This window comes from Pleurodeles waltl, chromosome 7, assembly GCF_031143425.1.
Source record: "Pleurodeles waltl isolate 20211129_DDA chromosome 7, aPleWal1.hap1.20221129, whole genome shotgun sequence".
Classification (NCBI taxonomy): domain Eukaryota; kingdom Metazoa; phylum Chordata; class Amphibia; order Caudata; family Salamandridae; genus Pleurodeles; species Pleurodeles waltl.
This window is the reverse complement of record NC_090446.1, coordinates 1,278,550,600-1,278,563,231: the sequence shown is the minus strand read 5'-3', so window position 1 is coordinate 1,278,563,231 and position 12,632 is coordinate 1,278,550,600. Positions and strand designations below refer to the sequence as shown.

At 48.3% G+C, this 12,632-nt stretch overlaps 1 protein-coding gene across 1 annotated transcript in view; it reads right to left on the bottom strand.

Annotated features, from left to right (window-relative positions):
• TRIM28 (tripartite motif containing 28) overlaps window positions 1-12,632 on the bottom strand; it is a 373,881-nt gene that overhangs the window by 46,035 nt on the left and 315,214 nt on the right. The window contains exon 16 of the mRNA XM_069200493.1: window positions 794-928. Coding sequence (XP_069056594.1) covers window positions 794-928 — 135 coding nt within the window. The remainder of the gene's footprint in view (window positions 1-793; window positions 929-12,632) is intronic.

The window sequence follows — 12,632 nt, the reverse complement described above, 5'->3', positions numbered from 1 at the left end:
ATCTCTCTCTCTATCTATATCTCTCTCTCTATCTATATCTCTCTCTCTATCTATATCTCTCTCTCTCTATCTATATCTCTCTCTCTATCTATATCTCTCTCTCTATCTATATCTCTCTATCTATATCTCTCTATCTATATCTCTCTCTATCTATATCTCTCTCTCTATCTATATCTCTCTCTCTATCTATATCTCTCTCTATCTATATCTCTCTCTCTATCTATATCTCTCTCTCTATCTATATCTCTCTCTCTATCTATATCTCTCTCTCTATCTATATCTCTCTCTCTATCTATATCTATCTCTCTATCTATATCTATCTCTCTATCTATATCTATCTCTCTATCTATCTATATCTCTCTATCTATCTATATCTCTCTATCTATCTATATCTCTCTATCTATCTATATCTCTCTATCTATCTATATCTCTCTATCCATCTCTCTCTATCTATCTATATCTCTCTATCTATCTATATCTCTCTATCTATCTATCTATATCTCTCTCTCTATATCAATGGAAACAAAGGAGGAAGAGTCCCTCGGTCTCCTGACTCGAAAAGACTTCTTCGAAGAAAAACAACTTGTAACACTCCGACTCAACACCAGACGGCGGACTATGCACAGCATGTGTATCTGCAGCTACACATGCCACCGAACATACTATTTCAGTTTCACTGCAAACCGTGATATGTTACCCAAGTCATAGGCACCTACCAACCTGAAAGACATATGCTCTTCCTGTAAAGCCAAAATACGCAGTTGTGATTAAGACTACAATACTATCATCTCACCTCTGCATGCTTGCTGACCTTCTTAAACATCACACAGACCTCACGTACAAATTCTTCTGGACTGGCATAAATGGGTGAGAGAGACTCCTGAAGCCTACATCTTATCGTAGTAAGGTTGATGGGATCATCCTTCTCCTAAAAAGAAATGTTTACCATAGCCATCATGTGAGTAGAGCAATGTGTATACTTTTCTTCTCCTTATTATAAATAAATCAGTAGAATATCAACATTATTCACAATAAGCAACTGAAGTTTCACTCCAATCAAGCACAAAGTATGCTAAGGATAGGTAGGATATAAAATTCAAGTTGACTATTTCCCACATTTTCCACAGGAGGGCAGCCAAGGAAACAATGAATGTTTAACATGCTAAAGGAACTTACTATGAAACTATGATCCTCGGGGACCAAATGCTTTTTTTTATAGTAAGTTTAAATCAACATTTCTACCTCACTATCAGCTATTCATTACTCTTTTCACCATCTAATGAAATATCCTCAGGCATTAAACTGAATGAGATTTTTCCTTATTGAAGTAGTGGAACTTAAGAGGCACCACTACACCTTCAAAGAGTCACTCAATATTACACCACTGTGTGTTTAACCTCCACCCAACATGCATGAAATCTGTTTTCTACTCTGAAGAGGCTCTGACAAAAAATGCATGCATAACTTGCTGCATCACCAGCATTCAAAAAAGGAGAAGGAAGGGTGATGATAAATCAGTGAAAATAGGACTTTCCTTCAGAAAATCATTATGCAGTGAATACCAAATAGATACTTTGCGTGTATCCCATCATTACCAGCAGCCCTCTGCAATACGAGTTCCAAGGTGGATCTCTGTGTAATAACAAACAAGGTAAGCTATATTATAAACCACTACTGCACATACCAGGCACAAGCAGCCTCAATCCGAACATCCATTGTTATTGGGATGATAGCACTATGAATGGCTTGGAAAGACTGTGCTGCTGTACCCTATTTCTTTTCAGAGTGCCAAGGTCCACATCTTTGCTTTGTCAGCAAAGCTAAGTTCCATTTCTGACTCCCTCCCAATTGGCACACCCTGGCACCCAGGTACCCCTGGTACCAAGGGCCCTGATGCCAGGGAAGGTCTCTAAGGGCTGCAGCATATCTTATGCCACTCTGGGGACCCATCACTCAGCACAGACACACTGCTTCCCAGCTTGTGTGTGCTGGTGAGAACAAAATGAGTAAGTCGACATGGCACTCCTCAGGGTGCCATGCCAACCTCACACTGCCTATGCAGTATAGATAAGTCACCCCTCTAGTAGGCCTTACAGCCCTAAGGCAGGGTGCACTATACCATAGGTGAGGGCACCAGTGCATGAGTACTGTGCCCCTACAGTGTCTAAGCCAAACCTTTGACATTGTAAGTGCAGGGTAGCCATAAGAGTATATGGTCTGGGAGTCTGTCAAACACGGACTCCACAGCACCATAATGGCTACACTGAAAACTGGGAAGTTTGGTATCAAACTTCTCAGCACAATAAATGCACACTGATGCCAGTGTACATTTTATTGTGAAATACACCCCAGAGGGCACCTTAGAGGTGCCCCCTGAAACCTTAACCGACTATCTGTGTAGGCTGACTGGTTCCAGCAGCCTGCCACAACCGAGACATGTTGCTGGCCCCATGGGGAGAGTGCCTTTGTCACTTCTGAGGCCAGTAACAAAGCCTGCACTGGGTGGAGATGCTAACACCTCCCCCAGGCAGGAGCTGTAACACCTGGCGGTGAGCCTCAAAGGCTCACCCCTTTGTTCCAGCACCACAGGACACTCCAGCTAGTGGAGTTGCCCGCCCCCTCCGGCCACGGCCCCCACTTTTGGCGGCAAGGCCGGAGGAAATAATGAGAATAACAAGGAGGAGTCACTGGCCAGTCAGGACAGCCCCTAAGGTGTCCTGAGCTGAAGTGACTAACTTTTAGAAATCCTATAGGATTAGGGATGTGGCCCCCTCCCCTTGGGAGGAGGCACAAAGAGGGTGTACCCACCCTCAGGGCTAGTAGCCATTGGCTACTAACCCCCCCAGACCTAAACACGCCCTTAAATTTAGTATTTAAGGGCTTCCCTGAACCTAAGAATTTAGATTCCTGCAACTTACAAGAAGAAGAGGACTGCTGAGCTGAAAGACCCCTGCAGAGGAAGAAAAGAAGACACCAACTGCTTTGGCCCCAGACCTACCGGCCTGTCTCCTGCCTTCCAAAGAAACCTGCTCCAGCGACGCTTTCCCAAGGACCAGCGACCTCTGAATCCTCAGAGGACTGCCCTGCTTCAAGAAAGACTAGAAACTCCCGAGGACAGCGGCACTGCTCCAAAAGAACTGCAACTTTGTTACAGAGGAGCAGATTTAAAGACCCCTGCAAATCCCCGCAAGAAGCGTGAGACTTGCAACACTGCACCCGGCGACCCCGACTCGACTGGTGGAGAACCAACACCTCAGGGAGGACCCTCCGGCGACTCCGAGACCGTGAGTAACCAAAGTTGTCCCCCCTGAGCCCCCACAGCGACGCCTGCAGAGGGAATCCCGAGGCTCCCCCTGACCGCGACTGCCTGAACCTAAAGTCCCGACGGCTGGAAAAGACCCTGCACCCGCAGCCCCCAGCACCTGAAGGAACGGAACTTCTGTGCAGGAGTGACCCCCAGGAGGCCCTCTCCCTTGCCCAGGTGGTGGCTACCCCGAGGAGCCCCCCCCCTTGCCTGCCTGCACCGCTGAAGAGACCCCTTGGTCTCCCATTGAAACCTACAGAGAACCCGACGCTTGTTTACACACTGCACCCGGCCGCCCCCGCGCTGCTGAGGGTGTACTTTTTGTGCTAACTTGTGTCCCCCCCGGTGCCCTACAAAACCCCCCTGGTCTGCCCTCCGAAGACGCGGGTACTTACCTGCTGGCAGACCGGAACCGGGGCACCCCCTTCTCTCCATTGAAGCCTATGTGTTCTGGGCACCTCTTTGACCTCTGCACCTGACCGGCCCTGAGCTGCAGGTGTGGTGACTTTGGGGTTGCTCTGAACCCCCAACGGTGGGCTACCTTGGACCCAAACCTGAGACTTGTAAGTGATTTACTTACCTGTTAAAACTAACAATAACTTACCTCCCCCAGGAACTGTGAAAATTGCACCAAGTGTCTACTTCTAAAACAGCTATTTGTGTTTTATGTGAAAAGTATATATGCTACTATAATTATTAAAAGTTCCAAAAGTACTTACCTGCAATACCTTTCAAATGGGATATTACATGTAGAATTTGAACCTGTGGTTCTTAAAATAAACTAAGAAAAGATATTTTTCTATAACAAAACCTATTGGCTGGATTTGTCTCGGAGTGTGTGTTCCTCATTTATTGCCTGTGTGTATGTACAACAAATGCTTAACACTACTCCTTTGATAAGCCTACTGCTCGACCACACTACCACAAAATAGAGCATTAGTATTATCTCTTTTGCCACTATCTTACCTCTAAGGGGAACCCTTGGACTCTGTGCATACTATTCCTTACTTTGAAATAGTGCATACAGAGCCAACTTTCTACATTGGTGGATCAGCGGTGGGGTACAAGACTTTGCATTTGCTGGACTACTCAGCCAATACCTGATCACACAACAAATTCCAAAAATTGTCATTAGAAATTGTTTTTGCAATTTGAACTATTTTTTCTAAATTCTTAAAAGACCTGCTAGGGCCTTGTGTTAGATCCTGTTTAGCATTTATTTTAGAGTTAAAAGTTTGGTAAAAGTTTGAATTAGATTCTAGAACTAGTTTTTAGATTCTTAAAAAGTATTCCAACTTTTCGAAGCATAATGTCTAGTGCAGAGATGAATGTGGTGGAACTCGACACCACACCTTACCTCCATCTTAAGATGAGGGAGCTAAGGTCACTCTGTAAAATAAAGAAAATAGTAATGGGCCCCAGACCTTCCAAACTACAGCTCCAGGAGCTGTTGGCAGAGTTTGAAAAGGCCAACCCCTCTGAGGATGGCAACTCAGAGGATGATAGTGACTTGGAGGGTGATTCCCCCCCTACCAGTCCTATCTAGGGAAGACAGGGCCTCTCAAGCCCTGACTCCAAGCATAATAGTCAGAGATGCTGGCTCCCTCACAGGAGGGACCAACCTCTCTGAAATCAGTGAGGATAACTCCAGTGAAGAGGACATCCAGTTAGCCAGGATGGCCAAAAGATTGGCTTTGGAAAGACAGATCCTAGCCATAGAAAGGGAAAGACAAGAGATGGGCCTAGGACCCATCAATGGTGGCAGCAACATAAATAGGGTCAGAGATTCTCCTGACATGTTGAAAATCCCTAAAGGGATTGTAACTAAATATGAAGATGGTGATGACATCACCAAATGGTTCACAGCTTTTGAGAGGGCTTGTGTAACCAGAAAAGTGAACAAATCTCACTGGGGTGCTCTCCTTTGGGAAATGTTCACAGGAAAGTGTAGGGATAGACTCCTCACACTCTCTGGAAAAGATGCAGAATCTTATGACCTCATGAAGGGTACCCTGATTGAGGGCTTTGGATTCTCCACTGAGGAGTATAGGATTAGATTCAGGGGGGCTCAAAAATCCTCGAGCCAGACCTGGGTTGACTTTGTAGACTACTCAGTAAAAACACTAGATGGTTGGATTCAAGGCAGTGGTGTAAGTAATTATGATGGGCTGTTCAATTTATTTGTGAAAGAACAGCTATTAAGTAATTGTTTCAATGATAAACTGCATCAGCATCTGGTAGACCTAGGACCAATTTCTCCCCAAGAATTGGGAAAGAAGGCTGACCATTGGGTCAAGACTAGGGTGTCCAAAACTTCCACAGGGGGTGACCAAAAGAAAGGGGTCACAAAACATCCCCAGGGGAAGGGTGGTGAGACAGCCAAAAACAAAAATAGTAAAGAGTCTTCTACAGGCCCCCAAAAACCTGCACAGGAGGGTGGGCCCAGAGCCTCTTCACAAAACAATTCTGGGTACAAGGGTAAAAACTTTGATCCCAAAAAGGCCTGGTGTCGTAGCTGTAGTCAGTCTGGACACCAAACTGGAGACAAGGCCTGTCCCAAGAAAAATACCACTTCAAACTCCACTCCAGCTAACACTGGAATGGCTAGTCTCCAAGTGGGATCAACAGTGTGCCCAGAGCAAATCAGGTGTCACACTGAAGCTACATTAGTCTCTGAGGGTGGGGTGGATTTAGCCACACTGGCTGCCTGGCCCCCTAACATGCAAAAATACAGGCAGCAGCTCTTAATTAATGGGACAAGTGTAGAGGGACTGAGGGATACAAGTGCCAGTGTCACTATGGTGACAGAGAAACTGGTTTCCCCTGGCCAATACCTGACTGGACAAACCTATCCAGTCACCAATGCTGACAATCAAACTAAAGTACATCCCATGGCAATGGTAACTTTAGAGTGGGGAGGGGTCAATGGCCTGAAACAGGTGGTGGTCTCCTCAAATATCCCAGTAGACTGGTTGCTTGGAAATGACCTGGAGTCCTCAGCATGGGCTGAGGTAGAACTGAAAACCCATGCAGCCATGCTGGGTATCCCTGAACTGGTGTGTGTCAAGACAAGGGCACAGTGTAAGGCACAGGGTGAAAAAGTAGAGCTGGAGTCTGGAAGAAAGGCCCAGCCTACCAAGAGAAAAGGAAAGTCAGCTGGGAAACCAGCTGCAACACAACAAGAAAAAGAGAGCCTCTCTTCTCAGGAAGAAGTTCTGCCCTCTGAGGGAACTGAGCCTATGGAGCTGGAACCTTACCAGGTTGAGCTCTTGGGCCCAGGGGGACCCTCAAGGGAAGAGTTGTGTAAGGGACAAGAAACCTGTCCCTCTCTTGAAGGCCTTAGGCAGCAAGCTGCTGAAGAGTCCAAAGGCAAGAAAAATGGAACACATAGGGTCTATTGGGAAGATGGACTCCTGTACACTGAGGCAAGAGATCCCAAACCTGGAGCCACTAGGAGAGTGGTAGTGCCTCAGGGGTTCAGAGAGTTTATTCTGACCTTAGCCCATGATATTCCCCTTGCTGGGCATTTGGGACAAACCAAGACGTGGGAGAGGTTAGTCAACCACTTCTACTGGCCCAACATGTCCCAGAAGGTTAAGGAGTTTTGCACCTCCTGTACCACCTGTCAAGCCAGTGGTAAGACAGGTGGACACCCAAAGGCCCCCCTCATTCCACTTCCAGTGGTGGGGGTCCCCTTTGAAAGAGTGGGTGTGGACATAGTGGGTCCACTGGAACCTCCCACAGCCTCAGGAAATATGTACATCCTAGTAGTAGTGGATCATGCTACTAGGTATCCTGAAGCTATTCCCCTTAGGTCGACTACTGCCCCTGCAGTAGCCAAGGCCCTCATTGGTATCTTTACCAGAGTGGGCTTCCCTAAGGAGGTGGTGTCTTACAGAGGTACCAACTTCATGTCAGCATACCTGAAACACATGTGGAATGAGTGTGGAGTGACTTATAAATTCACTACACCCTATCATCCACAAACTAATGGCCTTGTTGAGAGATTCAACAAGACATTAAAGGGCATGATCATGGGGCTCCCAGAAAAACTCAAAAGGAGATGGGATGTCCTCTTGCCATGTCTGCTTTTTGCTTACAGAGAGGTGCCTCAGAAGGGAGTAGGGTTCTCACCCTTTGAACTTCTGTTTGGCCACCCTGTAAGGGGACCACTGGCTCTTGTGAAAGAAGGCTGGGAGAGACCTCTTCATGAGCCTAAACAAGACATAGTGGACTATGTACTTGGCCTTTGCTCAAGGATGGCAGAGTACATGGAAAAGGCAAGCAAAAACCTTGAGGCCAGCCAACAGCTCCAGAAGTTTTGGTATGACCAAAAGGCTGCACTGGTTGAATTTCAACCAGGGCAGAAAGTCTGGGTTTTGGAGCCTGTGGCTCCCAGGGCACTTCAGGACAAATGGAGTGGCCCTTACCCAGTGCTAGAGAGGAAGAGTCAGGTCACCTACCTGGTAGACCTGGGCACAAGCAGGAGCCCCAAGAGGGTGATCCATGTGAACCGCCTTAAGCTCTTCCATGACAGGGCTGATGTAAATCTGTTAATGGTAACAGATGAGGATCAGGAAGCGGAGAGTGAGCCTCTCCCTGATCTTCTGTCATCAGACCCTAATGATGGCTCAGTAGATGGAGTGATCTATTCAGACACCTTCTCTGGCCAACAGCAAGCTGACTGTAGGAAGGTCCTGCAACAGTTTGCTGAGCTCTTTTCCCTAACCCCTGGTCAGACACACCTGTCTACCCATGATGTGGACACAGGAGACAGCATGCCTGTCAAAAACAAAATATTCAGACAGTCTGATCAAGTTAAGGAAAGCATCAAGGTGGAAGTCCACAAGATGCTGGAATTGGGAGTAATGGAGTACTCTGACAGCCCCTGGGCTAGCCCAGTGGTCTTAGTCCCCAAACCTCACACCAAAGATGGAAAGAGAGAGATGAGGTTCTGTGTGGACTACAGAGGACTTAACTCTGTCACCAAGACAGATGCCCATCCCATTCCTAGAGCTGATGAGCTGATTGATAAATTAGGGGCTGCCAAATTCTTAAGTACCTTTGACTTAACAGCAGGGTACTGGCAAATCAAAATGGCCCCTGGAGCAAAAGAAAAGACAGCATTCTCCACACCTGATGGGCATTATCAGTTCACTGTTATGCCCTTTGGTTTAAAGAATGCCCCTGCCACCTTCCAAAGGTTGGTGAATCAAGTCCTTGCGGGCTTGGAGTCCTTCAGTGCAGCTTATCTTGACGATATTGCTGTCTTTAGCTCCAACTGGCAGGATCCCCTAGTCCACCTGAAGAAGGTTTTGAAGGCCCTGCAATCTGCAGGCCTCTCTATCAAGGCATCCAAATGCCAGATAGGGCAGGGAACTGTGGTTTACTTGGGACACCTTGTAGGTGGAGGCCAAGTTCAGCCACTCCAGCCTATTCTGGACTGGGCAGCTCCAAAAACCTAGACTCAAGTCAGGGCATTCCTTGGCTTGACTGGGTACTATAGGAGGTTTGTGAAGGGATATGGATCCATTGTGACAGCCCTCCAAGAAAATGCCCAAGAAAGTAAACTGGACTGTAGAATGTCAACAGGCCTTTGACACCCTGAAACAAGCAATGTGCACAGCACCAGTTCTAAAAGCTCTAGATTACTCCAAGCAGTTCATTGTGCAGACAGATGCCTCTGAACATGGGATAGGGGCAGTTTTGTCCCAAACAAATGATGATGGCCTTGACAAGCCGGTTGCTTTCATTAGCAGGAGGTTACTGCCCAGGGAGCAGCGTTGGAGTGCCATTGAGAGGGAGGCCTTTGCTGTGGTTTGGTCCCTGAAGAAGCTGAGACCATACCTCTTTGGTACTCACTTCCTAGTTCAGACTGACCACAGACCTCTCAGATGGCTGATGCAAATGAAAGGTGAAAATCCAAAACTGTTGAGGTGGTCCATCTCCCTACAGGGAATGGACTTTATAGTGGAACACAGACCTGGGACTGCCCATGCCAATGCAGATGGCCTTTCCAGGTTCTTCCCCTTAGAAAATGAAGACTCTCTTGGGAAAGGTTAGTCTTACCCTCTTTCGTTGTGGGGGGTGGGGTGGGGGGAGGGTTGTGTAAGGAAATGCCTCCTTGGCATTGTTACCCCCTGACTTTTTGCCTTTGCTGATGCTATGTTTTGAATTGAAAGTGTGCTGAGGCCTGCTAACCAGGCCCCAGCACCAGTGTTCTTTCCCTAACCTGTACTTTTGATTCCACAATTGGCACACCCTGGCATCCAGGTAAGTCCCTTGTAATTGGTACCCCTGGTACCAAGGGCCCTGATGCCAGGGAAGGTCTATAAGGGCTGCAGCATATCTTATGCCACCCTGGGGACCCCTCACTCAGCACAGACACACTGCTTCCCAGCTTGTGTGTGCTGGTGAGAACAAAACGAGTACGTCGACATGGCACTCCCCTCAGGGTGCCATGCCAACCTCACACTGCCTATGCAGTATAGATAAGTCACCCCTCTAGTAGGCCTTACAGCCCTAAGGCAGGGTGCACTATACCATAGGTGAGGGCACCAGTGCATGAGTACTGTGCCCCTACAGTGTCTAAGCCAAACCTTAGACATTGTAAGTGCAGGGTAGCCATAAGAGTATATGGTCTGGGAGTCTGTCAAACACGGACTCCACAGCACCATAATGGCTACACTGAAAACTGGGAAGTTTGGTATCAAACTTCTCAGCACAATAAATGCACACTGATGTCAGTGTACATTTTATTGTGAAATACACCCCAGAGGGCACCTTAGAGGTGCCCCCTGAAACCTTAACCGACTATCTGTGTAGGCTGACTGGTTCCAGCAGCCTGCCACAACCGAGACATGTTGCTGGCCCCATGGGGAGAGTGCCTTTGTCACTCTGAGGCCAGTAACAAAGCCTGCACTGGGTGGAGATGCTAACACCTCCCCCAGGCAGGAGCTGTAACACCTGGCGGTGAGCCTCAAAGGCTCACCCCTTTGTTCCAGCACCACAGGACACTCCAGCTAGTGGAGTTGCCCGCCCCCTCCGGCCACGGCCCCCACTTTTGGCGGCAAGGCCGGAGGAAATAATGAGAATAACAAGGAGGAGTCACTGGCCAGTCAGGACAGCCCCTAAGGTGTCCTGAGCTGAAGTGACTAACTTTTAGAAATCCTCCATCTTGCAGATGGAGGATTCCCCAATAGGATTAGGGATGTGACCCCCTCCCCTTGGGAGGAGGCACAAAGAGGGTGTACCCACCCTCAGGGCTAGTAGCCATTGGCTACTAACCCCCCAGACCTAAACACGCCCTTAAATTTAGTATTTAAGGGCTTCCCTGAACCTAAGAATTTAGATTCCTGCAACTTACAAGAAGAAGAGGACTGCTGAGCTGAAGGACCCCTGCAGAGGAAGAAAAGAAGACACCAACTGCTTTGGCCCCAGACATACCGGCCTGTCTCCTGCCTTCCCAAGAAACCTGCTCCAGCGACGCTTTCCCAAGGACCAGCGACCTCTGAATCCTCAGAGGACTGCCCTGCTTCAAGAAAGACTGGAAACTCCCGAGGACAGCGGCACTGCTCCAAAAGAACTGCAACTTTGTTACAGAGGAGCAGATTTAAAGACCCCTGCAAATCCCCGCAAGAAGCGTGAGACTTGCAACACTGCACCCGGCGACCCCGACTCGACTGGTGGAGAACCAACACCTCAGGGAGGACCCTCTGGCGACTCCGAGACCGTGAGTAACCAAAGTTGTCCCCCCTGAGCCCCCACAGCGACGCCTGCAGAGGGAATCCCGAGGCTCCCCCTGACCGCGACTGCCTGAACCTAAAGTCCCGACGGCTGGAAAAGACCCTGCACCCGCAGCCCCCAGCACCTGAAGGAACGGAACTTCTGTGCAGGAGTGACCCCCAGGAGGCCCTCTCCCTTGCCCAGGTGGTGGCTACCCCGAGGAGCCCCCCCCTTGCCTGCCTGCACCACTGAAGAGACCCCTTGGTCTCCCATTGAAACCTACAGAGAACCCGACGCATGTTTACACACTGCACCCGGCCGCCCCCGCGCTGCTGAGGGTGTACTTTTTGTGCTAACTTGTGTCCCCCCCGGTGCCCTACAAAACCCCCCTGGTCTGCCCTCCGAAGACGCGGGTACTTACCTGCTGGCAGACCGGAACCGGGGCACCCCCTTCTCTCCATTGAAGCCTATGTGTTTTGGGCACCTCTTTGACCTCTGCACCTGACCGGCCCTGAGCTGCTGGTGTGGTGACTTTGGGGTTGCTCTGAACCCCCAACGGTGGGCTACCTTGGACCCAAACCTGAGACTTGTAAGTGATTTACTTACCTGTTAAAACTAACAATAACTTACCTCCCCCAGGAACTGTGAAAATTGCACTGTGTCCACTTTTAAAACAGCTATTTGTGTTTTATGTGAAAAGTATATATGCTACTGTAATTATTCAAAGTTCCAAAAGTACTTACCTGCAATACCTTTCAAATGAGATATTACATGTAGAATTTGAAACTGTGGTTCTTAAAATAAACTAAGAAAATATATTTTTCTATAACAAAACCTATTGGCTGGATTTGTCTCTGAGTGTGTGTTCCTCATTTATTGCCTGTGTGTATGTACAACAAATGCTTAACACTACTCCTTTGATAAGCCTACTGCTCGACCACACTACCACAAAACAGAGCATTAGTATTATCTCTTTTGCCACTATCTTACCTCTAAGGGGAACCCTTGGACTCTGTGCATACTATTCCTTACTTTGAAATAGTGCATACAGAGCCAACTTCCTACAGACTCCTTCACACCAAGGTAGATTCCTTCTTGCTTCTTTGGTGCAGCTGAAGTCTTGCCAACCCGAGAGGATGCACAGCCATGGAAATGTTGCAAGTTATTGAGCTGCGCAAACAATGTTGTAAGGAGAGGTCATCTCAGTGTTGCAGACTTGTTTGGCTCTTGTGAAGTCCAGCAGCAGTTCTGGTGGCCAGGAGCAGAAGAGGTCTTTGCAGAGGATTCCTGGTGGAATATTGCACGACAAATCTGGGGACCCACCTGCAAGGGAGTCCCTAACTAGCCCAAAACTGTCTTGGTCACCTTGCAAGGTGACCACCTATTAGAGGGGGTCATTAACATCATCTATGAACCCTGATGACTCAGGTGCTTCAAGGAGCCCCAAGAAGGCAGAACCAAGTGGCCACCTGGAGGAGCTCTGGGCACCACCCGGGGGTGGTGATGGACAGGGGGAGTGGCCACTCCCCTTTCCTTTGTCCACTTTCGTGTCAGAGCACAAATCTGGGGTCCCAAGACTGGCTGCAAACCAAATTATGCAAGG